Here is a 22,934-nt window from a genome sequence, read left to right on the forward strand (position 1 = left end):
CCCACACACACACACACAATGGCAGAAGCAACTGAAGCAATTTAGGCAAACATGGAGTGGGCGTGAGGTGAGATTGCCAGGAGAATTCTTATACTATGTTGTGCAACAGTGGTAAAGACTAATCTTCGATGGTTAGACAAGTACTCATGATTCCCATTTTCCTCCTCAGTGGAACAGGGAGGTGGTGAGCTCTCCTTCCCTGGAGGTTTTTAAGCAAAGGCTAGATGGCCATCTGTCAGCAGTGCTGATTCTATGACCTTAAGCAGATGGTGAGAAGGAGGGCATCTAGGCCAACTTCTGGGCATGGAGTGGGGATCACTGGGGGTGTGGGGGAGGTAGTTGTGAATTTCCTGCATTGTGCAGGGGGTTGGACTAGATGACTAGGGTTGTCAGGTCCCTCTTTGCAACCGGCGGGAGGTTTTTGGGGTGGAGCCTGAGGAGGGTGGGGTTTGGGGAGGGGAGGGACTTCAATGCCATAGAGTCCAATGGCCAAAACGGCCATTTTCTCCAGGTGAATTGATCTCTATTGGCTCAGTAGTAGTAGTAGTAATAGCAGGAGATCTCCAGCTGGTACCTGGAGGTTGGCAACCTTATAAATGACCCTGGTGGTCCCTTTTAACTCTATGATTCTATGATCTCTGATTCCCACTTCTCAAGTGGTTTTGATAATTTGACAATTAATTTAGGGTTGCCAACTTCCAGGTAGTAAGTAATCAAAAACAGGCTACAAGTACACAGAGAAGATAAGCAATCAAAGTTATGCACTTGCAAGGCTGGAAATACAAGCACAGACTGAAGTGTAATGCAAAATGGTCTATTCAGAAGAATGACCTGTATATACAAAACACAAACGACAAAACGTGCTCAACAGAGCAACAAACAAGGACTGACCGCAGTACATTTTCAAAGTTACAAGGTACGTATAGGAGTACAATTACAATTTCCCAAAGGTAAGTCTAGGTGTCAAGAAACATCTGCAATTCAGTCAGAAATCCAACAATACAAAAATGCTGCATAGGAAATAGTCCAACATCCAAAATTGGTAAGTATCACAGGGCAACGGAGTAGTTATCAACCGCAACGGGCTTCCGGTAAAATCCCCATTTCACAATCTTTTTCAAGCTTTCAATGTTTCCGTGTGCCAATAGAACCTAAATCAAAGGAAGGAAAATGCAAAAACCTCCAATAACATTATATATACAGTTACAGTCTTAATATCAAGTTTATAAAAAATTTATAAAAAATCCTATTGCATACATACCCTTTTGGGAATAAAGCTTATAAGCTTGCAATAACGTGGACAACTTTCTGAAGAGTCTAAAGTGACTTATGCCAAGTGCTGAATATATCTTTTTTCTCTTGATTCCACAGGTGTCAGTAGTTCGCGATCTTTCATGGTATTACCGTATATTTTGGTGACAAAGCACCATTACAATTTATAGAAAACTTGAAAGATCCATAAAAGAATTTAAGCCATTTGGAATAATAGTATCAAATAAAAAAATAAAGCGAGACTCTTGTTGTGACAATATTCTATCCATGTCCTGGTTTTGAAAAGTCCTCCCTCGGTACTGCCATATAACAAAAAACTGCATTTCTGAGTCAGAATGTTTAAGAGCCTTATAATGCTCCGTGAGTGGTGCCTCCAAATTCATATTTCTAATCCTAGATCTATGCTCCCCGATACGAAGTTTGATAGCCCTCTTCGTCTTGCCCACGTACAAAAGACCACAGGGGCAACGGATTAAATAAATAACGCATTTACTGTTGCAGTTGCTGAAGTGTCTTAATGTAAATGTAAAGCCCGTTCTGATATCCTTGAATTCCTTGACAGGCAGCGCCTGCGCACAAGCACTGCAGTCACCGCATTTAAAATGGCTGGAGATCTCCTGCTATTACAACTGATCTCCAGCCGATAGAGATCAGTTCCCCTGGAGAAAATGGCTGCTTTGGCAATTGGACTCTATGGCGTTGAGGTCCCTCCCCTCCCCAAACCCCGCCCTCCTCAGGCTCCACCCCAAAAACCTCCCACTGGTGGCGAAGAGGAACCTGGCAACCCTACAGTTAATTGATAAGAGGAAGGGAGATGTGATGTATACATGTGAGTACGCCTTTAAGGGAGTCCTCCCAAATGACTTTTTCTTTTTTCCAATATGGGAGGGGCCTCACTCAGTTCTAGTTCAGAGGGTGTTGGTTATAATTGCCACTTTATGTGTGTGTCCGCTGTTGGACGGAATAAAGAAGCCTACTGAGGAAGTCGCCAGAGTCTCCTGTATGCTGACTATCTGGATAGGTAAGCTTATTCTTCCGCACTGGGCCTCAGAGGATACTACAATGCCAAAGCAGGTCAACCCAAGCAGCCCACAATGCCTACTGGCCAGCCCACCCAACCCACGCAGGTGCACCCCAAGTCACTGACCAGCTGAGTGGCTCAGGACTAATTTACCTTCCAATGCTACTAGAGAAAATGGGGGAATTGTGTCAAACCCAAAGCGATGCCACTTCCAAGTGACATTCTAGGAATCCTTGAAATCTCTATGGCAAAAGTCCATAGAGAGTTGCCCAGAAGTGGCGTCATTTCTGGGTTGGATGCGATTATCACCACTTTCTCCTGCTGCATCAGTGGACAAGTGAAGTTGGAGCTGGGAGGCTGTTGACCAGAGCATGCATGTGGCCAGTTGACCAGAGCATGACCAAGCCCCTGGCCATGGCACTGGGGCCAAGGTTGCCTCTGGTGCCCTCCACCCTCTGCTGCCCTAGGCAATAGCACCACACTACCTAGCTGGTGGGCCAGCTCTGCATAGGTTGCCAACCTCCATGTGAGGCTGAAGATCTTCTGGTACTACAATTGCTTTCAATTCCCCTGGAGAAAAGTGCAGCATTGGAGGGTGGACTCCGTGGCATTATACCCTGCTGAGCTCCCGCCCCTCCCCAAACCCCACACTCCCCAAGCACCACCCCCAAAATCTCCTGGAATTTCCAGAGTTGGCAACCTGCACTTTACTATTACTCAAAATCCAGATGTCCAAATGTGATTCTTGAACTGAGGGTGCAGGGGTGAAGGAATCCCCATTTTCCTCCCCAATTTAACCTTGACAGTATCTCTAAGAGAGTATCTCTTGCATCTGCTCAGTCTTGCCTTAGAACACAGAACTCTGAAAAGGTTTCCTGCTTTCATCATTAAACATGACTGTGGAACAGGCCTCTGAACAGCATGATTTAAACATTCTGAATATGGCCTGAAGCAGCAGTGTCGTTCCTGGATTCCAGCCCTGAAGAAGGGAGGGCAGGAGAACGCAAATTTCGAAGAGAATCAAAGAACGATCGAGTTCTCAAGTCAGAGGGGCCCTTCAAAGCTATCTTATCTAACCCTCTGCTCAAGGCAGGAAATCCGCAACTAGAGCCACGGCCAGAACCAACATACCCTCAGGTGGGGCAGCTGCCAGGGGCCAGAGTTTCTGGCAGGACACACCGCTGCTGGCCCACTCACTTGCTAGCACTGCTGCACACAGTGCCTGGTGCCATAGGGGAAAAGTCTGCAGGCATCTGCGAGCATGGCAGCGGGAGGGCTTGTGACCAGAGGAGGGAAGGACACTCGAACAAGTGGGAGGCATGCAGACAGATCAGAGGGAAGGAGGGTGTGAATGTCTGGGGGTGGCAGGGGAAGGGAGGGGGCCCTGGAATTGTCTGCCCCAGCCCCACAAAACCTGCAACCAGCCCTATCCAGAGCAGTCCTGACAGATGTTTGTGTAGCCTCATCTTGAAAAGCTCCAGCACGGGGGGCAGAACACCCACCCTCCCCCAGTTCCGCTGCTAATCCACCTTCACCCCTAACAAGTCTTTCTGAATGTTCGCTCGAAGCCTGCCTCTTGCCCCTGAAGCCCATCAGCTCTTGCTTTGCTCTCTGTAACAGAAGGGAACAGACTTTGCCTTCTGCCACGTGAGAGGAGAAGAAGAAGAGTTGGTTTTTATACCCTGCTTTTCTCTACCTTAAGGAGTCTCAAAGTGTCTTACAATCATTGGTTCTTGTAGGTTATCCGGGCTGTGTGACCGTGGTCTTGGAATTTTCTTTCCTGACGTTTCGCCAGCAGCTGTGGCAGGCATCTTCAGAGTAGTAACACTGAAGGACAGTGTCTCTCAGTGTCAAGGGTGTAGGAAGATGTAGTCAGAAAGGGGTTGGGTTTGAGTCATTGTCCTGCAAAAGTAATGTGCTAGTCATTACTAGCTTACAATCTTACAATTGTGTCTTACAATCACATTGTGAGGTAGGTGGGAGTGAAAGAGCTCTGAGAGAACTGGGACTGGCCCAAAGTCATCCAGCAGGTTTCAGGTGGAGGAGCGGAAATCGAACCTGGTTCTCCAGATTAGAGTCCACCGCTCTTAGCTACTGCACCACTCTGGCTTTTAGGTAGTCAATCAGCTTGACGGCCTCTCCCCTCTGTCTTTACTCCTCCAAGATAAGCAGACCTGGTGCCTTCAATCTTCCCTGCAGAACCTGTTCTCCTGCCTCCTGCCTATTATTCTTAGGAATTTTATTCATACAGCAGTTGGGCCTTTCATGCATGGCTGTTTCCCTCGCCATCGCCCCTCCGATGACTTCGGGTCTTTGTTTTGATTATGCATTCCGTTTCCGACCATCAGAGGTCGCCTCTCTCTCTCCCTGTGCTTCTCTGCATTTTGCCCACGTTTTCAGAGACCTGTTTTATCTTGAATTTGAAAACGTGGGCAAAACGTAGGGAAAAGCTGGGGGAGAGTGAGACGACCTCTGACGGTTGGTGTGGTCTTATCATTGATTTGTCAAGAGCAGAATGGTAGCAGCAGTTTTATTCTCTTTTCCTTGTCTAATTATGGCCAGCATGGAATCTTCTGAGCAGAGAGGAGACCCTGAGGCAAAAGCAGATGGATATGCACAAAGCTTGTGGGGATTTGTTACTTTCTTCATGCTACAGTTACTGCTGCTTGTGTTTGGTCGTTTGGACACATTAAACAAAGCTCTTCAAAAAAGTAATCTACAGTTCCATCAAGCAGAGCTTCTTCTTGCTTCTACATAGGAGAGTACAAAGCAACTGCGCAACAACTTTGAACAGTTCTGGTCACAGACAGTCATGACAGCAAAAGACTTTGATCTAGAGAATCAAGGTGCAGAAAGCCTGCATGACGTGTTGATGCTGGGTGTGATCCTCGTTAGTTTCAATCTCCTAAGGATTTCTACAAGAGATTGTTTTAATGAAGTCATTGGTAATATCTACAGCAGTTTACACAATCGCTTTTCCTCAAATGTGCCCCAACACATGAGCAAAATTGAAAAGTTTGCCATAGGAGAGGATGATAGTGCATACATTCTAAATTTTTACAAAACTGACTTGGATGCTGCCCGACTACAGCTTCATCGGGATATGTTTTTGGATACTGCAAGGGAGAGGAAAGTCAACTTTTAGCTCTTTGTGATGTGATTTGTCTATTCATCAGAGAACAAGGAAAATATCTGCAACAGCTACTACCAGAATTAGCTAAATTTATCAGAATGGCCCTTACCATACCTGTTTCCTCCTGTGCCTCAGAAAGGTCATTCTCATGCCTTATAAAATAAAGATCTTTCTACAGTCAAGCATGAGACTGTCACAGTCTCTGACATCTTACAGCTCATGAACTATGATATTGAGTTGTACATATGCAGAAATAATTCACTATAAAACTAAAACTACACATACAAACAACAAACTAAACTGCAAACTATATAGCAAAGTTTTAGTTACTTTTTAAGAAGGAAAGAAAGCCTGGAAATATTAAACCACAGGCTTATGTTTCTGAAAAATGTTTCAGGGTCAGAGCTGACTGACTTGTTAAGCTTTTCCTGATTTCCTTCCCCAGCTATTTCACAAGAGATGTTCTCCACCCTACACACTACAAGGCTATTCAATGCTAACTAATGATGACACAATACAATATAAGCATTAATTGTGTTTTATGATTTAAACATGTAAACATGATACTATTGATTCATAAATGACTGTAATGAAAGTATATTATGCTGGAGATGAGAATGATGTTAAAATTGAGTATATAGAGTTATTACAAAGCTCAAAATTGATTGTTTATAGTTTAGTAAAATAGACTGGAGGAAAGGAAGCCAATATTAGGTAATAAGAAAAAGGTTACTGAACAGCACAAAGGAAGGCTGTTGAGCAATAACATTTCTAAGAAACATTTCCAATACATGGAAAAGTTTTAAGACAACTCCTTTTTGAATGTGCTTGAAACAGTATAAATACAGGCACAGAAAGGCTAGATTTTCAGATCTCTCTCAGAGGGTCTCGAAGACGGTATTGGTATGTATGGCTTTGAATTTTATTCTAGATATTGTGAATTAGATACTTTGAACTAAATCAGACTTATTTGACTGTTATATTTTAAAAGTTGGATTTTAAATCTGAATAGTATGTAAGGCTTGCTTGCTTTACTGCATACATTGTAACTGAATACATTGTTACTGCATGCATTGTAACAGAGTGTAAAGACTTTGTAACTTGCATTTACACATATTTACTAGAAGTATATCAATAAAAAGACTTGCTTTTTAAAAGTAGGTAAAGTCGTTGAGTCCTGCTTAGTAGGGGACTATCTGAATAAGATAACATATCACTTCTCAGGAAGTGGTCCATTCTAAGAGTATAGTCACTCAAAGGCACGACCCGCTTCAAGACAGGCAAGGCTCAGTCACACGGCTCTTCTTCATGGACATAAACAGATCTCTCAGGAAATTGATCTCCATGTTATAGCTAATGAGTTCATTCAAAGAACATCAATTGGAGAAAACACATTCAGTGTCATAGAAGCATAGAAGCATAGAATCATGGAAGGGACCTCCAGGGTCATCTAGTCCAATTCCCTGCACAATGCAGGAAATTCACAACTACCTCCTCCCCACACCCCCAGTGACCCCTACTCCATGCCCTGAAGATGAAGGGGAAAAAAACCCTCCAGTATCTGTGGCCAATTTGGCCTAGAGGAAACTTGCTTCCTGACCCCAAAATGGCAATTGGCACCACCCTGGCCATGCAAGAAAGGTCCACGAGAGCCAAACACTGACGCAAACCTTCCTGCCCTCCTCTAAGGTCACAGAATCAGCATTGCTGACAGATGGCCATCTAGCCTCTGCTTAAAAACCTCCAGGGAAGGAGGGTTAAGTACAGGTTATTTTGAATTGTTACATCTTAACAAATGAGTTGTAACTCGATGAAGCAATCTGTTTAGGTTTACCACTAAGCATACCAACACATGCCAACTATTGGGGTGGGGAGGTGAAGGGAAATGAGGATGGATAGGTTGGATATGGCAAGAAAGGATGCTTGTGGGAGCAGCAGGAGCAAGTAATAGGGGATTAGGACAATATTTAATTTTACTGTAATTTTAAAAATGTGAATAAAAACAGTTTGCATTGTTAATTAAAAGTTAAAGTTCTATTTCAGCTGTCTGAAGATCATTTGTTGAAGCTCCCCTAAATTTCTGGGAAGCCCTAAGTCCCCCATGGCCCTGCCTCCATAGATAGGGCCCCTCCCTGTGATGTCACTGGCTCCTCCCTATGATGTCATAGCAATATCTCAGGTCCAGCCCCAGCCCCTCCCCACCCAGGAAACTGGAAAGTCCATGCCCCTGGCTGCAGCATGGAGACAGGAGAAATCTCCTGCCCATCAGCTTCATTGGTGGTGTTAGTTCAAAAGCAACAGGGAACCAAAGAGCTCTCTGTGGGCCAGCAAAGGCCTGAGATGCAGAGCAAGGAGAGGGTTAGCCACACATGATAACTTCATGGTATTTGCATTCCCAATTCAATGAATAGCCTTTTCTGATTAAAGTTTTGTAAATAAAAAAATCCCAACAGTAAAATTAGTGATTAGTGAATTCGCTACCACATTTCTGTCTTACTGATATACTGATGGCTTGAGCTTGCAAGAGCTCTTGGTTTAGGAGAGCCCGGCTGCCCGACCCTCGCTTGCTCCTCTCCCTTCCAGCGTTCTTGCCCATGGAATGAGTCTCATCATGCCTCTGAGTTCATTGAAGTCATTGCAGCCATACAAAGCAAGCCTCAGAAGGGTTCCTCATGTGCAATTGTTTCATCTGACAGGATCCTCATTCTGCCCCCACCACTTTCCCCAGAACAAACAGCATAAAACCAAAAAAACAAAGTGTCTTGTGGAGGCATCTGCAACAGATTACCGTGTGTGTTTTGTGTCTCCTTGCAGGTGGTTGTAATGGTGTCTTCAATCACAGCAAACAGACAAAGGGCCTTTTTGGTGGTGGTGCTGGTGGCCCTTACTATGCTCAGCTACCTTCTGCACAGAACAGAGATCAAGGTAAGAGGGACTTTGCCTGCAGAGTGCCCCCGTGCCACGTCCCACGTGGCATCTCTGCTGAAAACAGATCTCCGGTAGCCGGAGACACAGGGCAGATTGCCCGGGGCTAAGTCTGCCTAGGGAGGTCACCCTTTCCCCTGCTAATAGAATAATCCTCTTTGTAATTGTCTCATCGATATTACAGAGGCAAGAACTTTTAGTCCAAATACTGCAGTTCTCGGAATGCTGATTTCAAAGTCTGATGTTCAGTAATCCAAACAGAATTCTTTTTGGTGTCAAAATTACATGGAATTATAAAGAGATTCCTGACAGCTTTACCCTAAAACATGCAGATGGGATCACTTCCTTGAATGGTCTTGGGCTATTGGTTACAGGCAAGTTCCCTCCCGTGGTTTGCATCTGCTCTCTGATTGTGTCCCATTGCATGCAAAATATTTTCCAGTGGTTTATGGCCAGGGCCAGGCTAGCCCCATCTCCTTGTACTTGGATGGGAGACCACCAATGAAGTGCAGGGTTGCTATGCAGAGGTAGGCAATGGCAAAGCCACCTCTGAGCATCTCTGGCCTTGCATGTTCTCAGAAGCCTTGTCATGTTTATTCATCCACTTCAGATACCAGGCCTGGCATTCCAAGCAGGTTCTCTGGCTCATATGAAGTCTTGTAGTCATAAATATCTAGGGACTGAAGATTAGTCATCTGTCAGTGGTGAGAATATACCCCTCGAGAAGCTGGTTTCATTTGATGGTCCTTGATCACAGTGAGTGGAAACAACATATCCTTCTCTGTTTGCTCTTGGCCAAACAGAGTTCAGGCCACTTCCACACTGTTCAGGGCATGAGAATGATGCCCTCAAGGTAGCAAAAATAAAAAAGGCTTTCTTGGCAGCAGCCAAATAGTTTGGGAAGCCCAGTTCAAAGCCTCAAGTGCAGCTAAGAATGGACAGGTCCTGCTAAAACCAGTTTGCATGCTGAGCAATAACTCCTTCCAGGCTGTTCCAGATGGCGGCTATGTCAGACTGTCTGCAGTAGAACTGCTAGATTTCAGTCCTGTAGGAAAGCTCTGGTATCTGACGAAGGGAGATTTGACTCTCGGAAGCTCATACCCCCAAAATCTTATTGGTCTCTAAGGTGCTACAGGACACTTATTTAGCTGTCTTACCAGGCTGAAAACTTGGGGTATCTGCCTGGTAGAGTGTAGCCAGGGAAGATTACCAGACTGGATTTGAGGGCTACAGATCGTAACTTCTGTTTCTAATGATTTTTTTCTTGTTACATCTTCAAAGATTACAATCTTTGGAAACCACCTGGAATGTTGCAGAAAGCGGTCAGAAGAAAATGCTGATGACTTTGGCCATACATTAACTGAAAACAGAATTTGTCAGGGGGACGAAAGTGCCCTATGTATGGCCAGGGTGCAGCAGAGAAGAAAGCAGCAAGCAGTGGAAGCGATCCTCAAGGACCTGGACCAGCAGATGCCCAGTGTCAAGTTCAGGGATGTGAAAACCACCACAAGTGCCAAGAACAGCAAGGCCACCCTACTTAGCCGCAAGGACTCTTACTGCCTTGGAGACCACTTGATGTTTCGACTGGATGTGTACAATTATTTGGGGAAGAGGAAGGAGTACGGAGGGGACTTCCTCAGAGCCAGGGTCTATTCATCCAGTCTTAAAGCTGGAGCTTCTGGACGTGTAGAAGACTACCGGAATGGGACATACTTGGTGAATTTCACCCTATTTTGGGAGGGGGACATCAGAGTTTCCATCTTGCTCATCCATCCCAGTGAAGGGGTTTCTGCCATGTGGGCAGCAAGAAAGAAGGGGTATGAAAAAATAGCCTTCACTGGCAAATTTCTCAATGGAACCTCAGACGTCTTCACTGAATGTGGCTTCAACCTAACCACCAAGGCTGAGCTGTGTGAGTATCTCGATGAGAGAGACCAAGAGGCTTTCTACTGCGTTAAACCGAAGCATGTGCCATGCGAAGCTTTCACCTACCTGAAGTCCAACAACAAACCAGTGTCCTACCTCACGGCCTTGGAAAAGAGTCTTTTCAACAGGTATTCACAGCTCTGTAATTAGGGTTGCCAACTCTGAGTTGGGAACTTCCTGGAGATTTGGGGGCAGAGTAGGGTTGCCAAACTCCAGGTACTAGCTGGAGATCTCCTGCTATTACGACTGATCTCCAGCCAATACAGATCAGTTCACCTGGAGAAAATGGCTGCTTTGGCATTTGGACTCTATGGCATTGAAGTCTCTCCCCTCCCCAAACCCCGCTCTCCTCAGGCTCCATCCCTAAAACCTCCCGCCGGTGGTGAAGAGGGACCTGGCAACCCTACAGCAAAGCCTAGGGAGGTCAAAGTTTGGGGATGAGAGTGCAAAGACCTCGGTGGGGTATAGTTTCACAGAGTCCACCCTCCAAAGCAGCCACCCTTTTCCAGGGGAACTGATCTCTGTAGTCTGGAGATCAGTTCATAATTCTGGGAGGTTTCCAGGCCCCACCTGGAGGTTGGCAATCCTCTCTGTAATAGATCCACACCATATTTTCAGTTCTTCAGATAGGAACACACAATCAGAAAGTGCCAGGGTATTCCTTTGTGTTCTTTTGGCATGTGGAAATACTTTTAGGAAAAGAACCTTTGTTACCTTTTGTGAGCACGTGTGTGAGCATCGCCAGTCTAGGGACCACAGCTGACCCGAGAAGCTGGAAGGAATATTTTTCAAAGGCTAATAGTCACACTAACCCACACACACACACACTTCTGTACAATCAGTCCTTTCAGTCTTTGTATTCAATAATTTAGCTTGGGGAAAAAAAGTTTTGGAACTAGGGTTGCCAACCTCCAGGTACTATCCAAACAACCTCCAGGTACTAGCTGGAGATCTCCTGCTACTACAACTGATCTCCAGCCGATAGAGATCAGTTCACCTGGAGAAAATGGCCGCTTTGGCAATTGAAGTCCCTCCCCTCTCCAAACCCTGCCCTCCTCAGGCCCCGCCCCCCAAACCTCCCTCCGGAGGCAAAGAGGGACCTGGCAACCCTATTTGGAACATGTGAAGCTGCCTTAGAGTAGCCCTGCTGACAAATTACAGTGAATGCACACGCAATCCATGTACAGTGTGCTCTTGATTTTCCTCCTAAATACATGTGTTGAGTAATTCACATGTTACATTCAATGCATGTACAGCTGAACTTGTGATACAAACCCCCCCATTAATCCAGGTAGTGGTCCACAGTTTCAATTACAAAGTGAACATGCATTGACTCTTTCTTACAATCAGATGTACAAACCTACGGGCAGGATGTACGTGTGTTTACAGTAACATGTGAACAGGGCTACTGAGTCAGACCACTGTCTATCAAGATCATCATTGTCTCCTCTCAGGCAGGTGACCTTCCCATCACCCCCTACCTGATCCTTTTAACTGGAAAGTTTTGGGATGAAACCTGAGACCTTCTGCATGCAAAGCAGATACTCCACTAATGAACCTCAGTCCCCCAGGAACTGTTATGGACATAAAATTCTGGGATTGCTTCAGAAAACTTCTCAACAGCTCCTTTGCAGCACAGCTGAGCCACAATTCAGAGGTGTGCGGCAGCTAGGGTTGCTCTGTTCACTCACTGCAACCACCATGTTCACTCATTGCAAGTGCATGGAGGTCTCCAGGGCCTGCCCCACTGCAACCACCTTCAGCACAAAGCTGAATTCCAAACAACATTCTTCCTTCTCTCCATCACCACTATTACAGAAGGAAGGGGGGGACATTATCTTTCCTTGCTGGAAACCTTCTTTAGACCATGGGTTCCCTGGAAAGTACCCTGGTAACCAGCTGCCACCACTCAGGGAACTTCTGAAAACATCTAGATGAAGAAAACATCTCGACCCGCTGAGATGGTATCCTTCTAGGGCAGTGCAAGACCAATAACAAAGTAACTGGGTAGAAACCCTAAAAAATATGTTATAACAAACTGTGTAGCATCCGTGCGATCTAGCTTGTAGGGAAGAGTTTAACAGTGCAATCCTATGCTGAGTTTCTCCAGTCTAAGCCCATTGTAACTCTTTTTAGGATTGTACTGTAAGAGAACTGTCCCAGAGAAGTAAACTGTACTAAGTGAAGCCAAAAAAAGTCTTTATAAAAAGGTTCATTATAAAACAGAGAGACAAACAGAGAGAAAGGAAATTCAAAAAGGGGCAGGAAAGGGCAAAACAGAATACAGGAGAAACCACACCAGAACACAACACACTGACTTCCAAATAAAAAGTAATACAGTTGATCTAGTTCAGCTAAGTACATATTACCTGGCTTGTAGCAGGTTCCTCAGAGATTGAGCAGAGTTCTTTGCAGTAACATGATGCTGGAGGAGCCCTTAGCCCAGACTGAAGACTGAAGACAAGCGAAAGTCCCAAATGTCCAGATATTTATGGCATTGGACCTAAGCCAGGCTCCTCTCTAATAGTGGCAAGCTGATTTAGCCAGTGCCAGGCAAAGCTCCATCTCTGATGCCAGAACCTACTGTTACCAATCAGAAAAGTACAGAAAATAGTCCCACCCTCATCAAGCATCTGGTAATGGCCCTGAACTGCCGTGACAAATAGGTGGTCTGGCCAAAACCGGATTGTCCTTTGTCCAAAAAGGGTTAACTCTGTCAGGATGGTCCAATGTGGAATGGAAATGAATGGATCATTTGAAAGTAGAATCATAGAGTTGGAAGGGACCACCTTTCTGCACAATGCAGAAAATTCACAACTACCCCTACACCCCCAGTGACCCCTACTCCATGCCCAGAAGATGCCCTCCCTCTCATGATCTGCCTAAGGTAATAGAATCAGCATTGCTGACAGATGACCATGTAGCCTCTGCTTAAACCCCAGGGGTCCAAGATCCCAGATGCTCTAGGTGGCATGAACCATAGTAAAGTTGTGGGGCTCCTGTTAGAACCACCCCCCACGATCAAAGAAGAGGTGCAGCATGACATTCTTGAACCCAAGTGCCATCTCCATTTCAGCAACCCTACGGGGCATCAGAAACCGATCCAGCAGGGCTCGCGATCTGCCACAGCCAAATGGTGATCAGTGCATCCGATTGGGTTGCAGCCAAGAGATCACAACAGATTATCTCTTGGAAGCCAGGCATGGGTGATTAGCTGTTGCCTCAGCACCTGACATCAAGAGCTTTGGCACCAGCAACCGCAGCAACCTTTAGTAACCTGGACCGAAGCCTGGCTGGCTGTCTATCTTCGCATGCCATCAGAATACACATGCCTCCTGCAACAGAGGATTAGCTGTGAGACGTGAAGGCAAAGTGGCAAAAGATCAGGCCGCCTGCCTATTTGTTGTAGCTTATAGGTGCAGGTACATCTGCTCATGGAGAAGGGATGGAGGGACGTCTCCCATTCAATATTCCACTCTGCATCTGACCTGTTCTCCCAGCATCATCTCCACAACAACTTTCTGTTCATATTCTAGGCCTAATGATCCATAGACAATTTGTCGTGGGTAGGGAGGAGGCGGCTTGTCCTAGCAGGAGCAGGAAAGGACAAACATCACCGCAGAGATTTCGAAATGCCGAATTCATGTAACCAAAAGCAAAATGGAAGATTCACAAGCCATATTGAGAGCTTCGAGTGGTTGCTTATGAATTCTCCAGTTTTGTGCCTTGATTTCAGGGGTGTGAGCAGCATGTCTCCGCTTATGCCAACAGAATGGCAAACAAGGCAGTGACTTTCAGTCATTAGGAATGGCCAGGGTTGTGTTTTAAGACAGTCTTATAGGCAGGCGTTCCTGCAACTGGCCAAAAGTCAAAATGAAATTTTGCAAAACTGGGACCATTTTTTTTCCTTTGAAATTGAAAAGATTTGAATCTCTTGAAATTTTCAACATTGATGTTTAAAATTAGATTGTGAGACAGTTTCATTGTCTGTGCAAACACATTTTCAGACAATTTTCAGTTGCTAGATGCCAGATTTCATATGCACCGTCTGATAAAGTTGTTAGCGTGGATCTCCATCTGGAAGCTATCTCCCAAGCATCCTGCATTTCCTCAGTTGCACCCCAAAAAGACTCAGGGATGCTGCAGCTGCACACAATAAATTCCTTGTCTCCAACAGCTGGGCTCTGGTATTTGGTAACTATCCTAGACCAGGTCCATGCACGTGCTGAAGGGGTGCTTGGTGGGTCCAGCTGTTTGAGGAAGAGAAGGGCAAAATTCAGCCCCCCTTCCCTTGTTCCTTCAACAGATGATTAGAGGGGCTCAGTGGTAGGTCTTCTGCTTGGCATGCAGAAGGTCCCAAGTTCAATCCCCAGCACCTCCAGTTAACACGACCAGGTAGTAAGTGATGTGAATGACCTCTGCCTGAGACCTTGAAGAGCTGCTGCCAGTCTGAGTAGGCAATACTGACTTTGATGCACCAATGGTATGATTCATTATATGTGGATTGAAATATATCTCTTCATATGTGTACTGTCAAATCCTCTCTTTAGCATGCACACATTCTGTTTCTTCCATGTTCATGTGCAGCCCAGGGCAAAATAAACGAATGGAACAACATATTTGCAAACAGAATTTACTATGAACATTGGGTTTCCAAAATTAGTTTTAACAGCAACTCCCCCCCACACACACACAGACGTTTAGCTCATTTGATATCTCTTGCACTGCAAAGCAAGCATTGATTTTCAACCCTATGTGCGCATTTACATTTTTTTTCTTTTTTGAAAGGAGCAACATAGGTGTTGAGATTCCACAGACTTTTGGGAACATTCATGTATCATCCTGCAACAGTAAGTTACCATTTCCCCCCTTGTATGAGTCCATCCTGATGATGAATATGACTTCACTCTACCAATTATGTTTTTATCCCACCTTTCCTTCAAGGAGCTCTGGGTGAACAATATACTCCCTTAATTTTGTCTTCACAACAACCCTGTCAGGTGGGTGAAGCCGAGACAGTGAGTGGCCCAAGGTCACCCAGTGAACTTCATGGCTGAGCAGAGTTTTGAACCCAGGTCTTCCCACTCTTTGGCTGACAAATCTAACCCCTACACCAAACTGGTTTGCATAGGTAACCATGCTTCTTAGCTTGTGTGGGTGTCAATTTGTCTATTCCGCAGAATTATCTGACTCAAGTCCATTGAGCTCAGGGCATTGCTTAGGCCGGGAGTAGAAGCAGGCCCACCACCTCTTACTGTGTGCCCAAACTTCTGCCAGAACATTGGTTAGTTAATCAGTGGTGTTTAAGAGGGGGTTTCTGCAGCTCCCAAGGTGTAGAAAGATGAGTTGGACTGACCTTTCACGCCCATTTGAAACCTATGACCCCCCCCCCTCAATGCAGTAGAAAAGAGCCAGAGTCCAGTAGCACCAGGGGGATTATTGCATGGTACTGGGTCAAAGCAGACCTGATGCTTCCTTTTGGTTGAAACATTCATGGCATCCAGGAGGTAGAAACTTTCTAGTGGTAATTTCCTGTACTTTCCTGTCTATGGAAATTCCTTTGTGAGAAACTCAATAACTGGGGCTGAAGCATTCCTTCCAACCAAAGATGCAGGCCCTGATCCAAACAACTGTGCAAGTGCTCAAGTGAGATTTGCTTTGCTTTGTGTGTCTGAAACAGCAGCTCCCCAGTATGAAGGGCAACTGCCTTCACAGCAGGAGAATGAAGGTTATTCTGGATGGGGACAGTAAGTTTAATTTGCAGTTGAGCCCAACACTAGGACTTTCCCCAAGCCCTTGGCTCATTGGGAAGCTATTGATGGTAGCCAGAATTCTAAAGATGCTGTAGAGGTTCTAGAATAATGTCTGTAAACACAGCTAAAAGACAAGAGCTTGGAAGGAGAAGTAGAGTTAAAGGAGGGTGTCTCTAAATGCAAAAAAGACCAAGAGAGATTGAACAGTATATTTTTAATTTGTAAGATTCCTTATCTTTTCTGCCAACACCAGAGGTTTCTTACACTGTGAAGAGGACTCCAGTATTAGCAGAATTGCCCCATATCGGGGGTGGGGAGCTCTTTCAGTAAATCGGTACACACAATCAGAGAAAAGATTAAAACCAGATCTAAATTTCCCTGTATATTCAGATTGCTGTTGTCTACCCCATAAATTCTTCAGAAGGACCCAGTCTTTTTTTTAAAAATCCAGCAAGTACAAAAATATACCAGAAGGTTTGTGAACCTACCCAGGCTGCCAGGAGGTTTAGCTCACTTGTGAATCCTGTAAGTATGTTTGAGGAGGGCAGCCATGTTAATTTGTAGTAGTAGAAATTTGAGTCCAGTAGCACCTTAAAACCAACAAAATTCTCCAGGGTATGAGAATAAACAAGGAGGGAAGACAGCATGGGTATAGTCCGATCTCATCTCATTTTGGAAGCTAAGCAAGATTGGCACTTGGATGAGAGACCGCTGAGGAAGACTCTGCCGAGGAAGGCAGTAGCAAACCACCTCTGTGTCTCATTTGCCTTGAAAGCCCCTTGCTGGGGAGGGGTCACCATAAGTCAGCTGTGACTTTACACATACATAAGCGTATGCTGTCAAGAAGTTGAGGTCCCTCAATTTCTTGGATTGCAGGATTTCTTTTGGGTTCAGGCTTAGAAGCCTATGAATGTTGTGTTGTTGGGATTTTAGACCAGCAAAATAAGTTTCCTTTTGAAAACTGCTTCTGTGGAGGGAGTAAGGTAAGCCCCAGCTGGTGCTTGTTAAAGCCTTCTCTCTCCTTTCTGGAATGCAAGGCCGTGCATTGCCATAGTAACAAATCAGTCAGCCATCATGACAATGTTCAGGTGCAGGTAGTTCTGTAAGCTTCCTGATCTGAACACATCAATTAAGGAATCAGCATTTCTGACCAAGCGATTAATTACCAGCTAATTGCTTTCGTTTTCTCAATTGGCTTCTATGAGCTCATCCCTTTGAGAAAACGGATATAAGGACAAACCAGCCCTAAGCAAACTATGCACGCTTTGGGGTACAGCAGGCGAGCTGTGCTGGCGGCATCACAACCCATTTGATTTTGGCCCTTGAGGGGGAAACTCTGGTCAAACTGACCTGCTTGGAGAAACCTTTGGACAATCTTTTGGAACTCTTGAATGCTGGAAGCATCTGTGGAACTTGGTAACTATAAATATGATGCAAGAAACCTTTGCCAATCCTTTTGAATCAAAAAGGCTTTTGAATGTACTAGTTAGCTATGCTAAATAGTTTATTATTTTCTTGCTTGAAACTTCATGAACCTTTTCTTTCCTGTAAACCAGCCTGAATCTTATAATAAATTGTTAGCCTTTAAATGGATTGTGTCTTTTGATTTTGGGATTCCAAGCCTAAATTCTAAGTGCCTTGTTTGAGTGTAAAAACCACCTACCAGAAGAACCTAAGATATTTGGGGAGTGTCATCTTTCCCTGGCAGGCTTCTACCTTGCAAGATAAGCGTTGCACTTAACTTTTGAAGCTTGGCAGGAGTTACTCTGGACCCTGTGCCTGGAGGCTTAACTTTTGGTCCAGAGTTGGTGGCAGCTACTGATTAAACTGGGGGTGGAGACCCGGAGTTTAATGTTTTGTCCCTTTTGGGAAACCTTTGACTAAACCAAAGCAGCTCCAGCTGGTGGAGGCTGGTTGGAGCTCTTTGACATATGCAAGTCAAAGGACACTTCATCAGCATCATTGTATCTGATGGAGTCCGCTTTGACTCACAAAAGAGTATATTCTGTGGAAAAAAAGGATGGTCTTGATGGTGCTCCTGGGATCGAATTTTGTTCTACTATAACTATGTGGATCGAATTTTGTTCTACTATAACTATGTGGAGAAGTTTCATCTGGCATACACCCAGTAACAGTTACTGGCCCTCCTTCTAGTGTCCTTTTTGTGTTTTTAATTATTTTATAAATTAAACTGTATTTTTATTATTTTCATGTTTGCCGCCTTGTGGTCCCTTATTGGGTAGAAAGGCTGCATAAAAATGTTTCAAATAAATAAACTCCGCCCAGGAAATTCTGCTCCACCCAGGAAATTTTGCTCTCCCGTGTGAGAATTTTCTACTCTCTGAGTAGGCACTCACAGGGGCAAAATATAATATTAATGTAATGATTATGGGTCTATCCAGCAACAGTCTCCTGAACTCCTGCCCCCCTTTCTCCATCTACCACTGCCATGGATCTGTGGGCGGGTGTGCCAAGTGAGCTCCAGTTTCCATTGGCCACACAAATGCAGACCTGGGAACAGCCAGCAGTACCCATGTGCAGAAACACTAATCTTTCATGATCCAGCCCTCAGTGGTAACATATAAACATAAATAAGCTGAGATTCAACATGGCCTTTAAGATGGATTGTCAGTTTCTGGGCCAACAGCTCAGAACCAAGACAAATGTTTAACTTGGAACAACCCCTCAAGTCACTGCAAGGAGGAGCATCTGCTAGAAGAGTGTGGTCTGTCCTCAGGCCAATTGGCACCTAGGCTAAGAATAATTTTTGGAAATGCTGTGAACAGGACAGAAAAAGTGACCTCTGTTCGTTTTTCAGATTCGTCACCCTCACCATCAACTGTGTACCCACCCAATTTGATAAGTGTCACTCCTTAGCCAACGCTAGGGTTGAGGTAAAACTAGAGAATTTCATGTATGTTTACAGCGTGGTCAATAAAGCACCTCCCTTTTTTGACATCCATTGCAACTCAATCTGTATTGTTTCAACACCGTTCCTCTTGGTGAAATTGTTTCCTTTTCAATTTGATCTAACCAGTTGTCACAACCAATGTAATGTTTTTGACGAGGTCTGGCAAGGAGACATCAGAGATGCTTGAATACAGAATCACAAGGGGGATAGCATCGAAGGATTGTGAAGTTTCAGCAAGTTGCACAATTTTTCAATAGTTGGTTCGGCTACATCAATTATGCTGATTTTGAGGTGAATATTGGCATGAGATAATATTTGGCACCACCGTGCTAGTGTGGTGGTTAGGTAATTTCTAAACTGAGAGGTGCGGGGGCTCAGTCCATCCTGAAAGCCCCAAATGTTGGGTGTGAAAGGGCTGCAATCATCCATCAGCAAAAAGAATGGTTCGTGCTATTTCACAAATTGTAGGGTTTTGCCTCAGCATGGAAAATAGGTTAAGGGGTTCGTATTAAATCCCAGTTGTTAACCCTTCTCTATGCAAAAGATAGATTTAAAAAATAAAAAAGCAACGCTTTCCAAAGATACACAAGTAACGGAAATAGTTTCTAGAATGACGGGGTGGGCGTGGTTTATAATAAAGTTACTGTTTAAACTAAACTGAGAAGTAGAATTACAATGAAATGTATGTGAATTAGGAAAATAAAAGTCAAACGGACTTTTATGAAAAATATGATTTCTGGTTCTAATGCCAGTGAATGGCACTTTAAAAAAAAGTATTTCACTCATTCCATAAAAAGAACACACACACACACAACTTGGGGGCGGGGCTAGTATAAAGTACATTGGAAGAATGCTAAGTACACAGAGAAGCATTAGACTCACTGATTAAAGATAAAGTTGCTCTTTATTGAATGAACTACCCTTTAGGATAGGAAAGCTGAGAGGTAGGGCCTGTAGCTGTCTATCTAGCTAAGGAGGGTGCAGAAGGACTTCCGAGAAGGAGGAAATTGTCCCTAAGAGTATCAGTCTAAGGAGAGACAAGAGATGTGAAAAAGGGTGGACAGGTCTCTAACCTTACAGCCCTATCTAGCTGACCACTTGCCCGCCCCCTGCTGGGTCTTCTTTGCAGTTCCTTTGCACACTAGACATTGCAACTCTAGGGGGGCACTAAGAGGCAAGAGGGCAGCAGGGGGCGCTGGAGGTGGGCCCCTTCAACTGTGTTATCAGAATTTTTTTCGACTTTGAAGAGCTGGTACCACTGGATCAAGCTCATCAGTTTTGTTGAATAAATTTCAACTAAAAAGTTTTGATTTGATTTTGAATAGGTGTGCAATTACTGGTTACTGTTTTGAAATTTTATTGTTATTATCTTCTTTATTGATTCATGCAAACCCCTATTTTGAATAATGCTTTTTATGGGACGGGGCGCTGGGGTTGAGATTGTGGAACCAAGGGGGTGGTGGCCCAAAACGTTTGGGAACCACTGCTCTACACTGATGTAGCGAAGTGTCACGTTCAGGGCAATCCTTCCGTACACTTTCCTGCTACAGGTAAGCTCTCAATTTATGAGCCGCAGAACCAAAGTCTCCCGCTGTTGGTCAGCTCTACAAACTGCACCTCACAGGTATTTTCTGTTTCCAGGGATCTCACCCTCCATACATCTCTCTATGGATTCCACAGCCATTGACAAACCCCCCACCCCCCGTATTCTTTCTAAAAGCAACAGTCCCAGAATTCTCAGCTGCTTGTCGCTTGTTTTCTTTGGCCAGGCAAAGTGACAATGCCCAGAGGGAAATGCGCCATTGGGATGAGCACCCCGACTCCTAGTGGCTTTGTGTGGCAGAGCCAATGGCACCCGGTTTTCTGCACCACCTCCAGGCTCAACACCTTGGATCAGATTAACACTTGCTTGAACAGAAAGCTGATTTACTTCATGGGAGACTCGACGGTGCGCCAGTGGATGGAGTATCTCACCAAGAGAGTGACAAGTAGGTTCTCCTCTAGGCCCAGAGAAAGCCCCTAGCTCTTTGCTCAGATACACATCAGAAGCTCACCCTGAGATCCTGCCTCCTTCCCCTATCAACAGCCAAGCACTTCCCTGTCAACGTTCGATCTTGGGAATCTTGACAATCAAAGGAGTGGACTTCGCACTAGAAGCGAGGCACAGCGCCGTGTTCCAAGCTGGCCTTCAACTAGAGCGCACCGTCTTCCAGAATTCCATGCAAGCAGGAAAGTGAGAGTGACATCTCCCAAGGGTCTCCACTTCCCATTTCTAGCTCTTATGCCTGCAAAGGCAGTTTGTGGGCAATGCCTACATCCAGGCACACAGGTTCCGGGGCCCCTCCACTTGATGTAATTAAGTAGATTTAAAAAATGCATATATTAACTATTGCAGTAAATTTAAACTGGTTTGGCTTGAATAATGTATTGTTGCCTGCTAGCCATAAGGCCACACCTGCCCGCACCTGCAGCTTATGTGACCTAGACAGAATTGCTGTACAGCCCCTCTGCCTATTCAGCATTAACTGGAGGCAAATTAGTACGTCCTGGAGTTTCCAGCCAGCCCAACTGGCTTGGGCCTTTAGGGATTTGGACTGTGATTCCCTATGGACTGCTGCCCCAGATGCAGAATACTGAGGAGGGTGGTCAAAGGATGTGCTTACATCCAGCATCATGAAACAGCAAATCCATGTTTAGTGTGCCCAGGCTTGGGTCAAATTCAAGCTTGAGAGAACTGACCTTCCTCGTGGAAGAGAGTGAGCAGTTGCCTTCCCCACTAGACCGTCAGAGATTTGCCAGCCTTGTGCTTCAAAAGTTGGCCACCAGCTTGATGTTCCTCCTTCCCCCAGACTGCTTTACGAATCCTTCTTGTCCCCAGTCAAATCCTTGTCACTCAACTGATGGGGATCTGCTAACCCTTTTAAGGGAGACAACCTCCATGACCAGAGGCTGATTTTTTTCCGGATCTCACAGAATGCCAGTGGTGTAGTAGTTATCTCAGTCAGTTGGCAGCTGATGAGACCCAGGTTCAAATTCACCCTCTGCCATGGAAGCTGAGCGACCATGGGCCGGTCTCACAAACTCAGCCTAACCCCCCCACACACACCGTCCCCCCCCACCAATTTTTTTAATGAGGGACAGTACTCCTAGATATGTCATTACCCCATATCATTAATATTGTTATACTTCTTTTGCATTAACTTGCGTTGATTCTGTGCCTCTTTCCTTGTTAGCCCTAAAGCTCTTTGACGTGCATGGCTATGGGAAGCTCCAGAACTTGTTTGCTGTGGATACTGTCAGAAACATTCAGATCCAATGGAAAAAGCACGGCCATCCCTTCATCACTGTCTATGATTATACAGTGAAAGATCACAGGTACGTCCCTCAGGACCTTGACATGGTGGCAGGCGACCGAGACACGGCTGTTGTCATTTCTCTGGGCCAGCACTTCCGCCCCTTCCCCATGGAGCTTTTCCTTCGACGGATGCTAAACGTTCGAGCAGCCGTCCAGCGCCTCCTCCTGAGGAGCCCAGACACAAAGGTCATTATTAAAGCAGAGAACATCCGGGAGATGAATGCAGACCCGGAGCGATTTGGTGACATCCATGGCTACACCCAATACCTGGCCCTGAGGGACATTTTTCGGGATCTCCGAGTGGGTTTTATTGATGCCTGGGACATGAGTATTGCCTATGCCGTAAACAGTGTCCACCCAGCAGAGGAAGTGGTTGGGAATCAAATTAATATGTTTTTTACATACATCTGTTAAAATGGGAGGGGAAGTGGAGTAGGGCAAAAAACAAAGTTTTAGCCCACAAATGACACGTGCCTTGGGAGTTAAATTTAAGCTGGGCTGCCCCACACTCAAAGCTCTGGGCTTCCCTCTTCTGAACAGGAGCTCCTCCATGCACCCACCTACCCCATGCTGCAGAAAAATCTCTTTTGAAAATGAAGAGTGAAATTTATATTATAATATATTATAATATACGAGCA

The 22,934-nt window shown here is 45.1% G+C and overlaps 1 protein-coding gene across 1 annotated transcript; it reads left to right on the forward strand.

The window, feature by feature from the left end:
• The first annotated feature begins 51 nt into the window (after positions 1–51).
• LOC130487107 (NXPE family member 4-like) lies at positions 52–22,710 on the forward strand. Its single transcript, XM_056860501.1, has 5 exons — positions 52–62; positions 9,773–10,405; positions 15,066–15,127; positions 20,711–20,929; positions 22,175–22,710. Exons 1-5 carry the CDS (start codon positions 52–54, stop codon positions 22,708–22,710), a joined length of 1,461 nt encoding a protein of 486 aa, XP_056716479.1.
• Positions 22,711–22,934: the final 224 nt, after the last annotated feature.

The sequence above is a fragment of the Euleptes europaea genome, chromosome 14, assembly GCF_029931775.1.
Source record: "Euleptes europaea isolate rEulEur1 chromosome 14, rEulEur1.hap1, whole genome shotgun sequence".
Taxonomy (NCBI): domain Eukaryota; kingdom Metazoa; phylum Chordata; class Lepidosauria; order Squamata; family Sphaerodactylidae; genus Euleptes; species Euleptes europaea.